This window comes from Silurus meridionalis, chromosome 11 (assembly GCF_014805685.1).
Source record: "Silurus meridionalis isolate SWU-2019-XX chromosome 11, ASM1480568v1, whole genome shotgun sequence".
NCBI classification, from domain to species: Eukaryota; Metazoa; Chordata; class Actinopteri; order Siluriformes; family Siluridae; genus Silurus; species Silurus meridionalis.
The window spans coordinates 11,286,127-11,302,694 of NC_060894.1; the positions used below are offsets into that span (position 1 = coordinate 11,286,127).

At 42.7% G+C, this 16,568-nt stretch overlaps 1 protein-coding gene across 3 annotated transcripts in view; it reads right to left on the reverse strand.

Annotated features, from left to right (window-relative positions):
* Positions 1-15,852, reverse strand: part of ttc28 (tetratricopeptide repeat domain 28) — a 237,290-nt gene extending 221,438 nt beyond the window's left edge. For 2 of the 3 annotated variants that reach the window (XM_046860776.1, XM_046860774.1), the window contains exon 1: positions 15,636-15,852. In XM_046860776.1, the coding sequence (XP_046716732.1) occupies positions 15,636-15,683 (48 nt within the window). In that variant the 5' untranslated portion in view covers positions 15,684-15,852. Of the gene's footprint in view, positions 1-15,344; positions 15,433-15,635 lie in introns of all 3 variants that reach the window. The other variant, XM_046860775.1, reaches the window with a different exon arrangement.
* Positions 15,853-16,568: the final 716 nt, after the last annotated feature.

Genomic DNA, 16,568 nt, shown 5'->3' on the forward strand with positions numbered 1-16,568 from the left:
ACTGCTGGTTATATGGTTTTTAAACATTAAGACGGAAATAATCTGGATAGAAGTCTGAACATACTAATTGCTGTGTTCCTGATATCGAAAAATAAAGCAATTTTAGTGCTCAGGTACATAAACTGTAAAATATACAAGACAAGTCAAATGTACTGCAATCATGTACAAATTTGTTAACATGTGCACTAGGGGGCAGAGTAGCCTATGCCATGCAGAATATCAGAAAGCAACAAAATTACAAATTACTACAAAGGCAATGAACAAAAGATTTAGCTGTTTACTGTGTGCTTGAGGATCAAGTGTGGGAAGGTACACAAGAAGATGGTATGTGGGACTACAAATTATCAGAATTTATGAAGTGGAAACATTGCAAGCTAGTGTGTCAAATGTGGCTTAAATACTGTAAAGGAATGCATTTTATGTATTTTAGCATGGCCCCCCTGGTACAGATCTTATATCACCACATTGTCCATCCAACTCCCAGTTTTATTGAATATACAGATTTGCATGAAGCACAAATACTTGCAGAAATATAAATTTGCCATAAGAGCGAAACTAAATTAAATCACTAAAACAGGGCTTTTTAGCTTTGTTTTGTAGTGTCCTAGCAGCCTATTGTGACTGTTGGGACTTAGAGAACTATTGTGAGTTATTTTGCCACACATTAGATAAGGGAGCAGCTGCAGGAAAGAGTAAAAACACGGACAATGCAGCTGGAAGTCTCTGCTCTATGCTTTTGTCTGCACTGAACACAGTGGTGGCTGCTGCTGACTTAAGAGTATGCAAGCAATTTATGGCTAGCCACCTCTGAGCTTCACATCTGGAGTATCCCCAAGAGCAAGGAGGGACGGACAAAGGGGGGAGACCGAGGATGCCTGGGGAGAGAGAAGGAGGGCAGAAGCAGGGATCTCTGGCAAAGGCCACACCTCTCCACTAACGGAACTGGGATAGCGCAGTAATTACTTCCAGAGAGAGAAGAAAAAAAGGAAGGTCATAGCAGGCAAAAGCTATGGCTACAAGACGAGTAAGAGAAAGTAAAAACACACTGGTGGGAATTTTAGAGTCAAAAAGTAAAAGGAAGCAGATCTTTTGTGAACCCTGTTTTTTGTGACAAAAACAACTGATAGAAGGATATTATAAGGTCATTCTGAGGACAGAGTCTGGGTTAGCATAAAACCATAAGAAAAAAGGTACATGGGAAAGGACGTTTGGGGAAACAAAGGACTGTCAAAGCAGTGAGGGGAGAGAGAACGGAAGGAAAGAGAGACCGAATGAAATTGAGGTCAAGAAGAGTGTTTAAAGGTCAAGGAAGCAAACCTTTTTCTCAGATGATAGATAGAAATGGAAAGCAAATCATACACAAGTGATTTAATGTTCTAAAGTTTGAGTTTTCTAATCATACATTCGAATTCATGCCTACCTGCAAGCGATTATGTGAAATAGTTTATCTTCTCAGGCCAGTGAGTTCTAGAGAGGTCTAAACCATTCTGTGTGTACAGAAGGTCTGCCTGAGAATAAGACTGTAGTGAGTATTATCCAGGCCAGACACAGATAACAGTTCTGGGTGTGTTTATGTTGGCTGTTGACCACATGGACACGCAACGAGACTTAATGAGAGCCTTGGTGCTGGTAATTCTGCACAGACAAATTTGGGTACCACCAATTCAGGCAGTGTGACTCAACCTTTAGCTGAAGTGCAGAAGACATGCTGCATAATAAAACACACACATACACACTTTTATCTACCTAGATTTAAAATTTGTTCCTCCCCCCACACACATACACACAAACACACACAAGCGGGGTGCCAATGTACATCATAGTGGGTGTGAACAGACCCACCACATGCACAAACATGCCACATGTGTAGAACCCAAACCATTCAATAGTCCAAACATAACAGCTATAAACGTTCCACAGACACAACAACCAACAGATGAAATATAGAGCAATTAAAATCTCTTGTAAATTCTCAGCCAGTTGTTCAGAGAGATCATTTGCTTCATTTGTAAACCATGTGTCAGATGACCTTTCATAAATATTTTTGCTACCCCAAACAACTTCTGATTGGATAACGCTGCATCCCCCCCCAATCATCTGTAATACTTCTTCATGTCAAACAGCTAAGTGAGGCACTGACTCAAATTGCAGACTCTTTTCAATAATATTCTGGGCCTCAGCTCATAAAGAAGGAATGTTCAACCTGCTTCTTGGGACCCAACTTAGCAGAGCAAATAAAGTGCCGACGCACTTGTTGTTTTGGTCAAGACCCGCTTAACACGTAACAGTCAAAAACCTCTAACTATAATTTCTTGATAGGCAGTACCTCCACCTGTACAGTCCAGCCTTTAGTGGTGGGCTTTATTTCAGCTTCTTTGTTTAGGTCATGGGGCTAAAGCACATTCCTAAGAAAATAAAAATTGAGACTTTCTTCGTTGGCGTATACTGTAGCTGAAGGAGAAATGCCCACTTTCTTCAGAAGCTGTAAAGATGTAGCTTTAACAGCATGGTGTAGATGTGGAACAGCTGCTCCTCTGGCTGCCCATCATCCAAAAATCGCAAAACATGCAGCACATTTGAGAAGCCTTTTAAGAGAGGCCAAACAGCACAAATCAAGAGTATATCATAGATGTTTATGAATACATACATAGAAGAGTTTCAGCAGGAATTAGCTGTACTTGCAGATTGCCTTGTACTTTAATTTGAGTGGCACGATGCTTGAGAATCAAACTTGAGAAATATATTTCAACTAGAGCAATGGCAAAACATTTTCGGGCCAAGCAAATGCAAGCTGGGCCGAAAAATGTTCAGTAGGATTTTGCCCGGTGTATTGTTCTTGGTGATCAAGCATTATCAGTGAATTACAGCTCGGGACTGGGATGCAATTTAGTAAAAAATCTTATTTGACTCACAGCTGTTAAAAATGCTTTGCGAAATGAAACAAAACCTGCTCTTCTTCACTGCAACCTTCCTAAATCCAAACTTACTGAATGTATAATATAACAAATAGTAAATGTAAAGTCTGTCATCATCATTATTCTCGTCATTAAGAATTCTGCTTCCATTTTTTATCCATCATTTTCCAATTTTCTCCCCTTTCTTCTCTCCATCCAGGGGATTTTCTTACTTGTCTTATTTTTGTTGCAGGGTGTGAGGATCAACAATTTTCTTTCAATGTCAGTTACAAACATAATTAAATTATACAGGCAGCCTTCATTTACAAGTGAATTATCTCACATAATTCTAAAATAAACTAAATAAACATCTACTGGCACATGGAAATACCTAAATCACCTTTGTCTAAATTGTTACTACAAAAACGTCTCTATGTTACATATGTAACCCTAGTTCTGAGGGAATGAGACGCTGCCCCGCAACGCTTTGGAAACGCTTCTGCGTTGTCCAGGCTCTGAATCATGTGTTTAATCTGTCCAATGAAAGGTGCGGCGTCACCGGGGGGTTACGTCACAACCAGAAAGCTATAAAAAGCACATGGAGTGAAGCCGGCACCAGCTTCTGTAAGAGAGATGGAAGTGCTTGCAGGGATGCAGTGTGAAGTGGGTCTCTGCCCAACGATTGCCCCGCCACAGGGGCATAATACGCCGAAACGGCAGACGCATAGACTTTGAGGGTGGACGAAGCCAACCCCTTTTGCAAACTGTTCCTGCAGTAACTCCAGCACTGAACCGACCGGGCAGTGGACTGGGTCGAATTGATGCTGAGCGCACCACACAGTGAACAGACGCCATCTCGTGGCATACGACCACCTCGTAGAGGGAGCTTTGGAATGGAGAATGGTCTCTACAATTACGCCTTCTGCTCAAGGGGGAGATCTCTCCTCAGAGGAATCTCCCATGGGGCTACCAGGTCTGCAAAGAGGAGACAGACACCGTCCCGGTGAACTCTCTCCAGAACTCACGTAAGCAAAGCGATGGGAAAAATACATAGAGGCGCTTCAGACACAGAAATACGACAAGCATCTCTAGGCAATTGATGTGCCATAGTAGATGGGGCCCTTCCCACAGACCTTGGGTGGAGCAGTCGCTCGTGATTGCTCCGCACCCCGTTAGGGCCGCCTCTGACGTAAGCATAACGTGACGACTGGGGACTCCCAGCCCGGGGCCTAGCGATAGGAACCCGGGATCTCTCCAAACATCTATGGCATGTAGGCATCGATGCGTGTCCTTGATAGAATGGAGTGGAATCACATTGGATGCTGCTGCCATAAGCAGTCTCTGAAACTGCTTGACAGTGAGCGACTGCCTTCTTTGACCTTCCTGATGGCCGTAATGATGGACACAATGCGGGCAGTAGAAAGCTGCGCGCTCATAGCAGTTGAATCCCATATGACACCTAGGTATGTGGTTCTCTGTAATGGAGAAAGCACACTCTTCTTGGTGTTCAGCCGAAGCCCCAGCTCCTTCATGTGAGCGAGAACGACATCTCAATGCTGGACTGCTAATTGCTCTGATCAAGCTAATATCAATCAATCAACGATATAATTGAGGATGTGGATGCCCTTAAGTGTTAGGGAAGCCAGAGCCACATCCACACACTTCGTGAAGGTGCGGGGTGATAGGGCAAGGCCAAACCGAAGAAACCGATTATTGGTACGCCTCGGCCCCAAAGGTGAACCTCAGGAACTTTCTGTGAGAAGGTAGGATGGATACATGAAAAGAGAGTGCTTACTTCCTTTTCCATGATCAAAGCCTGCTTGGTTCCCACCAGGAACACTTTTTGTGGCTGGGTCCTCAGATCTGTCACCTACCGGGACTTCGAGTGCTCGCAGTCGGCTCCCTCGAGAACCGACTTAGCATGCTCCGAGCCCAGGCAAGCCACACAAAGATGTGCCCCCCAAACAGAACAAACAGAAGCTGGCGCCGGGTTCACGCCATGTGCTTTTTATAGGTTTCTGGTCGTGAAGTCACGCTGCCGGTGACGCCGCGTCTTCCATTGCACAGATTACACACGTGACGTGAGTGTGGACAATGCGGAAGCGTTCCCAAAGCGATGCGACGCAGTTTGAGTTCCTGAAAGGGAACAATAAGGTATTCAATTGGTAATATAAACCCAGTGTTGATATACATTACAGTCAAAACCGCTTTAAGATTCCATGCCAGAGTGAAAACGAAAACACAGGAGAGTCTGCTGCTTTAAGGCAAATCATAAAGTGGCTGTGAAACATGTTACGGTCAGTAGGCTGGAAGCACAGCAGGAGCTGCATAGACAGCACTGAGAAGCTTTCAGTCAGAATCCTGCTCCAGTTTCGACACCTGTTATGTCTGCACTACAGTAGTGAAGTGTATACTGTGGCATACTGATCACTGAGGCGATTTTTCTACAGATGTGTCCAACACCCAGTCAGAGGGATATAACGGTTAATGTCAGGGTATTTTCATGCTCTAACTGTCCTTAAAAATGTATTATCTGAATTCTATTAAAAAACTATTGTGATCCATTAATACTACTACTACTACTACTACAATGAAAAATATTAAATTGTTGTTTGTTTGTTTTTTAAATACATATAATATATTTAAATAAATTTTACTGAAATAAAATTCTAGATTAAAAACTAATATATTAATCTGTTCTATACATTATTTAAGCAGCTTCTTACTTGTCATTTGAACTACCATATCAACTGCCTTATACCTCAATCTCTACCCACCCTTTTATATATATATATATATATATATATATATATATATATATATATATATATATATATATATATATATATATATATATAAGCTTAAAAAAGTTGATTCATTTTAGTAATTCAATATAAAAAGTAAAACGTATATTATATAGATTCATCAGACACATATATATATATATATTTCAGTGTTTATTTCTTTTAATTTTGATGATTTTGGCCTTACATTTAAGAAAAACCCACCAATTTACTATTTGAAACAATTAGAATACTTCATAAGACTAATAAAAAAAAAAAACATTTTTAGTAAATTGGTGGCTTTCTGGAAAGTATGTTAACTTACTTTATATGTACTCAATATTTGGTAAATGCTCCTTTTGCTTTAATTACTGCCTCAAGTCGGCATGGCATGGAGGTGATCAGTCTGTGGCCCTGCTGAAGTGGTATGGAAGCCCAGGTTTCTTTGTTTGTTAACCTGTGATTACTTCTTCGTGGTGGTGCCATAACCCGAGACTGAGGAAGAGGCACGCAGATGCATTGCCATTGAGTTTTCACCACTGGGGGTGCTGGTCAAAGCCATCACAGAACATGCATAGCAGAATCAGCACTTCTTAGCACTGCTTCAAGTTTAGGAGAAAAACTAGAAGGTGTTCTGAAGCTCACTGGAGAAATCCAGCTTGCAATCCAACGGCTCCCAGCCGATCGCATGCTGAAGTATGGTGACCTGAAACGGGCAATCCTGCAGCAGGTTGCCAGAACCTCCAAGCAGCTCAGACAGCACTTCTGCTCACTAACACTTCATGAGGCAGCACATTCTTTTGCATTCACAATGCCTGCTGGAAGTGCCTGTTGAAGAAAGACTGGGACACCAACAAGATAATCAACCTGGTGGTGTTGGAGCAGTTAGGACAGCAGAGTGGGTCGAATGCAAGCATCAGGTGTCACTGGATCAGGTGCTCCACCTGACCAAGGGCCATTTGGCGGCATATAAGCGATTCCTAATCTTCCCGCTCTCATTCCCTCGCTCTCTCTTTCTAACCCTTCTATTTCTCTCTCTCACACCACGGCAAGAAATGGGAGCCAATTACTAAAAGACATCATAGACGTGGGACAGAAGCCTGGACCGATTTCCTCACACTATGGGAGCCCCGGTATTTCCAGGACCAATGCACCATGATGGGAGTGGCAGTTTTGGTTCAGATCACTGATGTGCAAACTGGGGGATGTTGGTTCAGATCCCTGATGTGCACATCCAAATAAAGAGTGAGACAATCTACTTGTTAGTCCCAAATAGCAACTTATCAGAATCCAATGGTCAGGCTCTCGGGGCATAAACAAACACTAAAACATATAATGGCTCGCTTTTATTGGGTGGGCATTCATGGCAGTGTGCGCAGATGGTGTGCGGCATGACAGGAATGTCAGATGGTGAATCCGCCAGCAATTCCAAAAGTTCCAGTGCTCCTGTTACTGCTAATCAAGGTCCCATTCAAAGAAATTAGAATAGACCTTATTGGGCCATTAGAATGAACTGCATGAAGGTATTGCCTTGTGCTGGTTTTAAAGGGACTAAGCCATGCAATAGCCAAAAGCAGTGCTTCTCTACTGCATTTCAGCACACAGTGTTGCAGAGGCACTATTCCATTTTATCTCCCGGGTCAGGATCTCCCGGGTCACCCTGCACAAGCTTTACAAATTACTAGGACTTATAGCGATCTGCATGAGAGTTTTTCATACACAAACAGATGGCTTGGTGAAGCAATTTAATCAAACCCTCAAGAATATGATTATTAAGTATGTTTTACGATGATGCACAAAACTGGGATAAATCACCCATTATTTACAGTACAAGAGGTCTCACAAATCTCCAATGGTTTTTACCAATTCAAATAATTATACGGCCGTAAGCCGCATGTCGTGCTAACGTCATCTGCAAAAATGTCCTTGATCTAAAAGAGACAAACTCCACAGCATCAATTACCATAGGGAAATTTGCAACAGGCTCAAGAGTTACAATCCTGACTGTATAATAGGAGTGCACAGCTGCATCAAAAATATAGAAATATACTTGTATTACTACCCACGTCGAGCACTAAATTACTTACAAAGTGGCAAGGACCCTTTGAGGTTACACAGAAAGTCGGAGAAGTTGACTATGGGGTTGGGTGCACAGATAGAGGTGATGCATTTCAAATATACCACCTTAATCTCTAAAAACCATGGGGGTCCCCTGGTGGTCTCGCGGTTAAGACGCGGGTTCGATTCCCGGTCAGGGAACCATCCCCAGCCACTCTCAGTGCCGGTCCCAAGCCCGAATAAATTGGGGAGGGTTGCGTTAGGAAGGGCATCCAGCGTAAAAACGTGCCAAATCAAACGTGCGGAGGATCCACTGTGGCGACCCCTAACGGGAGAAGCCGAAAGAAAGTTAATCTCTAAAAGCCATGGAGAGTTCTAGCAATGATGGTTCCCAAGAGGAAGGAGCTGAGACTGGATGTAAGTCAAAAATTCAGCCCAATTCACCCTGTGGACAGATCGGTCCAGTTCTGTGTAGATTTTCAAAAAAGTCCATTAGTAAATAAGTCATTTTGACACAGCTCGAAAGGCTAGGTGCAGCACACTTTTATTTGGCACTGGATTTAACTAAGAAATGTTGGCAGATCCCCTTGACACCTATTTCTTATAAAAAGGTTTTTCTAAACCCCAGCGACATTTAACATCACATAGCCTGAATCCTCTGCCCCCACAATACACTGCTGCCTAATCAGAAGATACAATCATTTGAAGTAACGAATGGCAGTGACATTTACAACACTTGAGGGCATTCCTGAGAACCTTGAGGTTTATGAAACTCACAGCAAATCCAAAGCAAAGTATTTAGACTTCCACTTGGGTTATGGGCAGGTGCATCCACAAATTTAAAAGATACAATGATTACGGCCAGTCTGAGACCCTAGACCATTAAGTTTTTTATTTATGCCTATTCATATGCCACCAACACCAACCTGCCTAAGCTTACTAAAGGGAGGGAGCACCAGATCCAGTCCAATGGACAGGGCCATGCCAACAGGTTTATAAAAAGCTAAAAGCTAAAAAGAGATAAAACAGATAAAAGCTGAGCTCTTTTACATTCCCTATTCCATTTTCTTTTCTTATTGTTTTACAGACTGGTGCATCAAACAGTGCTTCGAGCCATGTTGTCCCAGGATGTGGAGCGGGAAGACCCTGTGCTGTACATCAGCTGTGAGCCAGTACAGCATTATTGAAATGAAATGTTTGGCAATCAAATGGGAGGTCCTCACCCTCCAATACCATCTGCTGGGACTGGCCTTCACACTCCGTTCACACCACGTCCCACTCCAATGGCTCCATCGCATGAAAGATACCAACGTGCAGATTACTTGTTGGTATCTGCCAATTTGGCTGTTTAAGTTCAAGGTGGTCAGACCCGGGGCACAGATGGCTGGAGAGAGGGAGTCAGCTGTAGTTCGGAAGACTCCCCAGCCTGCATTGGGCAGTGGGTGTATGTGGCAGCATGTGCGTAGCCAAGTGCCAGTTTGTGAATGGAGAGCAGAGCCAGCAAAAGCAAGCAGAAAGTATCACACACCCGTGCCAGATTCAACTAATGAATGTACTCTTCTGCAGTGAGTGAAGGAAAAAAATAGTAGAGTAGAGAGCCTCAAGAAAGAGAAAGATATACACCAAAAGTGTGTTTGTGTGCATGTGTTTATACACAAAAAGTAAACAAGTAAACATGTGGCTGCCCAAAATAAAGACATATTTTTTCAGTTTTTGAACACATACATACACACATTAAATATACATAGATGACAGCTTTACACACTCTTGGCATTCTCTCAGTCAGCCTTATGAGGTAGTCACCTGGTTTTCCAACAACCTTGAGGAGTTTCCAAAGGTTTTGAGTGCTTGTTGATTGTTTTTTCTTCACTCTTATTTCAACTCATCCCAAACCATCTCAACTGGATTTAGATTGGGGGATTGTGAAGGCCAGGTCATAGGATTCAGCAATTTAACACTCCCATTATTGAAGAAATAGCTCTTACATAACCAAAAGGTGTGTTTGGGGCCACTAAGTGCCCCAAACCAGCAAAGCACTATCACACATAAAAACTATCACACATCCTCCTCCATGCTTTACATTGGGAACCATACAATCAGGACCCATCCATTCACCCTCTCTACATTTGACAGTGACACAGTGTTTAGAACCAAAATTTGGATTCCAAAGGAGTTTTCACTGATCTAATCTATACTACTTCCTCTTCTTCTTGTTTTGGCTTCTCCCATTAGGGGTCGCCCAGCAGTCTCCTACCTATATAACCAATATCCAATGTTCATTCCCCTTCTCTCCAGCGTGTACCTCCAGTTCTCCAGGCTCTTCTCAACCTGCTCCCTACTCTCACCACAAATCAAAATATCATCCGCAAAAATCATAGTCCACCGAGGCTTCTGTCTGACCTCGTCCATCAACCTGTCCATCACCACTGCAAACAGGAAAGGACCCAGAGCCGATCCTTGATGCAGTCCAACCTCCACATTGATCCAGTCTTCCGTTCCGATTGCACACTTTACTGCTGTCAGACTGTCCTCTTACATGTTCTGCACCACCCTCACATACTTTTTTTACACACCTGACTTCCTCATACAATACCACAACTCCTCTCTCGGCACCCTGTCTTAGGATTTCTCCAAATCCACAAACACACAATGCAACCCGTTGTGTCCTTCTCTATAATTCTCCATCAACATTCTCAAAGCAAATAATGCGTCTGTGGTTCTCTTTCTCGGCATGAAACCATACTGTTGCTAACAGATGGTCACCTCTCTCACAAATTAATTCCCATGTAGTTACTGCAGGTCTGCACATATCCCTTTCTCTTAAAAAAGGTAACAGCACACGCCTTCTCTATTCCTCAGGCATCCTTTCACCATCCAAAATCTTGTTGAACTACCTGGTTAAAAACTCCACTGCCATCTTTCCTAAACATCTCCATGCTTCTACCGGTATGTCATCTGGTTCAACCAACTTTCCACTCTTCATCCTCTTAATCACTGCTCTCACTTCCCCCTTACTAATCCTATCCACTTCCTGTTTCACCATTTCCACACCATCCAACCTTCTCTCTCTCTCATTTTCCTCATTCATCAGCTGTTTAAAAGACTCCCTGCATCTTCTCAACACCTCCTCCTCGCTAGTCAACACATTTCCATCTCCATCCTTTATTGCTCTAACTTGCAGCACATCCTTCCCAGCTCGGTCTTTTTGCCTGGCCAATCGGTATGAATCCTTTTCTCCTTACTTAGTGTCCAACTTTAGATAAAGGTTCCCATATGCCTTTTCCTTGGCTTTTGCCACATCCCTCTTTACCTGCTGGGGGGTATAGCATAGTACCCCCCAGCAGTATAGCATACATGTCTATACTGCTTGTAGTTTTTCTAAAGTAATAATTTCTTTGCCTCAATTTGAACATGAAGGCCTGATTCACACAGTCTCCTCTTGACAGTGTATGTTGAAGTATGTCTGCCACTTGAAGCATTTATGTAAATTAGTGGTTTCTGAACCTGGTAATTCTAATAAGTCAATTCTATGACTCTGTACTCCTTCCTTTCCTCAGCACAATACTTCACACCTTCTCCACATTGAAAAAGTAATAAATGTCAAATTAACTCTTGACAAGCAAAATTGAAAACAATTCCAGTTGACTACCTTGTGTAACTCATGAGACAATGCAATGAGTTTGCCAAGCTGTAATCAAAGCTAAATGTACAGTAATCCCCTCTTTTACCACGGTTTGAATCTATAATTTCAATTTTTATGTTGAAATAATGAAATTTATTAATAATAATATAGTACAGTACTGTATACTTAAAATAGCATAGGTGTCCGTTTATCGCGGTTTTTCGTTTATCACGGGCGGAATTGGAACGTAACCAAATATACCATATATATATATATATATATATATATATATATATATATATATATATATATATGCTAACTGCATTTCCGCATACTCTACACAATGACATTTATTTATCAAGTCTAGTAATGTAATCTAAACATGGTAGTCCTACATGTTTTTAAGTTATTGAGGTTTGGATCAAACCCTTAAAAAATAAATTGAGTAGCTTACTATTTTAAGAGCTTTTCAAATACAGGCTATGATTTCACTGTAATCACTGCTATCAAGTTTTGAAAACATATTAAAAATTTCCTACAGAAGCTTCTATAAAGCAATCATTTATATAATTTAGCAACAGGTACAACTGCATGTACTGAAATTACTTTGCTAGCTACATTGTAAAGGAGAACCTGAATTGCTTTAGCACAGACGTCTTGGATTTCTTTTATTTGTTGTATGGATATAAAGTACATGGAATAAGAGCTGCACCAGCAAAAAAGTGCACGAGTGCTGAAATTCTGGGAGAGTATTTGGGGTAATATCTCTGTGGCATATTGATAATAATTTCCTCATTAATTTGGCCTTATAATTAATAAAGTTAATAAAGTTTTCGTCCTTATAAATGCAGTGCACACCATTGGCAATCTTTATATTTACACAAAAAAATTATTGTTTTCACAAAAATGCTGCTGAATTTCATTTTGTCGGAAGCTGTTAATTAATTTTTCCATAAGAGTAACTGTAATATTAGGCCCGGCTACTCTGTGAATCATTCTAATTTAGGATTCCATTTCATTAGCAACAGTTAATTCACAAAAACCTGTACACACACACTCTAAATACTCTCTAAAGATCTAAAGATAAACCAGATTACAAACTTGACCTTATTTAACAAAGAAAAACATACTTATTCAGTTTTTTTATACTAATCAGCTGTATTCATTGGTCAAGTTACCTATTATATATTTTTGGAACATCCAATTTCCCATCCTGGTTTGCTGTTATAACATCCACTCTTCTGGGAAGATGTTCCACTAGATTATAGTGTGTGCTTGTGGAGATTTGTGTTCATTCATCCACAGAAATCAGAGAAATCAGAAAAGTCAGTTACTTATGTAGGTAGGGTGAGGAGGCTTAGGGTGCAGTCAGCGTTTCAATTCATCCCAAAGGTGTTCAGGTGTTGAGATCAGAGCTCTTTAACAGGCCACTCAAGATCTTCCACTCCAACCCATGTAAACCATTTTTTCATGGAGCTGCCATTGTGCATAAGGGCAGTGTCATGCTGGAACAGGTTTTAGTCTCCTAGTTCAAGTGAAGGGAACAGTTAATAAAACCATGTATAACTAAAAGGCCGGGTGTCCCAATATTTTTATCCATACAGTGTATTGCACATTTATTTTATGGTGTTACAAATTATTAATCAACTTTAAAGAGAATTGTGGGTTTCATCTTACTGCCCTATGATTGATTCCTTTTATGTTGAATTACATGTGTAATCTGTCCAATGGAAAGCGTGGCATCACCGGCGGGGTGATGTCACGACCAGGAAGCTAGGTCTCCTTCCCTCAGGGAACTAGGGTTACAAACGTAACTTTAAGACGTTTCCTTCCAGGAACTCGAACTGCATGTACAACTCAGTCGGGCTGCAATCACAACTTATCAGTCTAGCAGTATTAGACTCCCATTCCCAAAGTATCGTTGATGCAGCGTTGTGTTCCCTACTTACATACTTAACCTAAAGATGTTCCCTTTCAGGAACTCGAGCTGCATCAACAATGCTTTGGGAACGAGGGTCCAATACTGCCAGACTGACCAGTCCCTGCCTAGTGTGTGAGGGCACAGCTGGGTCGAAGGACAGAGGGGCCAGGAGTGGCACTGAGGTCGAGGTTATAAAACCTGATGAAGGTCAGCAGGGAGGACCAGCCTGCAGCATTGCAGATGCCTTAAATGGAAACTCCAGAGGACTAAGACTTAGAGGCTGCCACACTCCAGGTCGAGTGCGCTCTGACCCCGAAGGGAGCGGGGCAACCAGAGGACCCGTAGGCAGTAACATAGCAATAGCATAGCCCCCAAAGCAGAGGTTGTGAGGTAAGCACCGGACAGCGCTTGTCAAGTTTACTGGATGGAGGGGCTTTCTGCTTATTAGCCGGCCAAGCTAGATCTAGCTTGGCCATGGCACGAGTCACAACCTCCATAAGCGCCATAAACAAAGAATGCCCACTGGGAGCAAAGTGTTTGCAGAGACATGCGAGTGCAATGAGCACAGCACAGCTAACTCAAGAACCGTCTTAGTGTGCTCCCATTCCAGACAAGCCACACACAGGGACATTGGAGGTGGGTTTAAACTGTTCTATCATGGTGTGGATGGAAAGAGAAATGGTGTAGGGGTGATCCTGATGGAAGAGGTGAAGAAAGTTTCTGATAGGGTGAAGGGGGAGGTTTATGGATGTGGTGAGGGAGGACATGCAGGTAGTTGGTGTGAAAGAGGCAGATGTAGAGGACAGAGTGGTATGGACATGAATGATCCGCTGTGGTGACTCCTAATGGGACCCCTAAAGAAGAAGTCGTTAATACAAGCGAATACAAGATCAGTAATTCCTTCTCATTGAAGGAAAAATTAAAATAAATTGTGATAGCCCCTGATATTAACTGTCTAAAGAAAACAAGTCAATAGCCCCATTTTCGCAATCGAAAAGGTGTTCTTTAACTAAGCTGGAAAGTAAATGATAGTCAAAGAAAGTCAATGATAACATAAGTCAATCGAACAAGGGGCTAAAAATCAATTACAAAAAAAAAAAAACAAGGAAAAGGGCATTTTAACAAAAGGATGTAAATGGATCTACATCTTTGAATGAGATGGTAGAAAAAAAAACGAGCGCGCGCGCACACACACACACACACACACACACACACACACACACACACACACACTTTCTTATGTCTTACTATACTTATGAGGACCTTATACTGACGTCATTGTTTCAGGCAGCTAAATAACCATATAATTCCTGCACCTAAAAATCTGACCTTGAACTTTGTTATTTTCAGTAGCCGGTGGAAAGTTGAACATTTTCTTTCAAAAAAAGGTTTTAAAGATTTTTTTCTTCTGAAGGAAACATTTTTTTAACAGTTGTCATTGTGAACGAACCAGAAGTGTGCCCCCTAAATAAATGTTTCTATCCTTCTGGGGAACTTTGGTGCTTATCAAGATCACACACACACACACACACACACACTCTCTCTCTCTCTCTCTTTCTCTCTCTCACTGAAACTGTCGTTTTTTTGTTTTGTTTGTTTGTTTGTTTGTTTGTGTGTTTGTTTGTTTGCAACAAAGGTGGAACAGATGCCCTTACTAATATCCACAGCAAGGCCTGGGAGTTATTACATTTAGACCTTTGAGCTGGTTGCGTTCTGGTTTAGGTTCTGAAATGTATAATAAAATTACTCTAAATCTCCAACACTGCAGTTCGGGTTCCTTTAAGCTCCTCGGCTAACAACTAAACCCTAAATCCTACAGTAAAGAAACCTAGAAAAAAATAAGTAAATACAGTCGGAGTAAACCTTAAACAGGACCTCATTAATCGGGTTGGTGTTAAACTGAACTTTTCTCCTGATCGTACAGAGGTAAACAGCTCACACGAAGGACCAGAGAAAGCAAAAGGTGTCAGGAGGATCTAACGGTTAGCTCAGGAGACACGGTGGAGCGGCTTCCAGTCACAAGACCCGACTATAGAGGCTCATATTTCACACTCGGACCGCTTTACCTTCTCTCGTCTCGCTCCTTGTTTCTCCATCCTGTCGCCTTTAGATTTCCATCACCGGCAGTGTGAGAGTTTTCAGCCCATGATAGGTCTGTGTCCGAGCCGAGGGGTGAAAGAGGGCCGCCCAGAGCCAGGCGGGTGAAGATGAAGATGAAGAAGAAGGGGGAAAAAAGCCCAGACTTTAGAGGCGCGCAAGCTGAATGCAGAGAGAAAACACACACACACACACACACACACACACACACACACACACACACACACAAACAGGGCACGCGCAGGAGTTTATGCACAAACCGTCAGCAACTCCGAGTGAAGAAAGTTATTCTTGGGAAAGTGCGCCATGTTGTCAGATCCGCTTTTCTTGTGGATTTTTCCCCTCCTGGTAGAAGGCGGTTCAGAGTGGCACGGTTCTGGCGGCGAGGCTCAATTAACTATTCGTGACATCAGGCCGGAGTTGAGTTACCTACTGTAGCGCGTGCACGCGCCTCCGTCACACACACACACACACACACACACACACACACACACACACACACTATGGAAAGAGTTATGACGTGCTCATTACTAACGCAAACTTTAACCCGAACTCCCTGTACTGTGCAAGATATTGGAGGTGCCCCACTGCCCAACCTCCAAGATCTTCACTCCTCCAGAGTGGAGAAAAGGCCTAAGAAAATCACTTTAGACCCCACACACCCAGCCCACTCTCTCTTCAAACCCCACGCACCCAGCCCACTCTTTCTTCAAACCCCACACACCCAACCCACTCTTTCTTCAAACTCCACACACCCAGCCCACTCTCTCTTCAAACCCCACACACCCAGCCCATTTTTTCTTCAAACTCCACACACCCAGCCCACTCTTTCTTCAAACCCCACACACCCAGCCTCTCTCTTCAAACCCCACACAGCCAGCCTCTCTCTTCAAACCCCACACACCCAGCCCACTCTCTCTTCAAACCCCACACAGCCAGCCCACTCTCTTCGAACCCCACACACCCAGCCCACTCTCTTCAAACCCCACACACCCAGCCCACTCTCTCTTCGAACCCCACACACCCAGCCCACTCTCTTGAACCCCACACACCCAGCCCCTCTCTCTTGAACCCCACACACCCAGCCCACTCTCTTCAACCCCACACACCCAGCCCCTCTCTCTTGAACCCCACACACCCAGCCCCTCTCTTCGAACCCCACACACCCAGCCCACTCTCTCTTCGAACCCCAC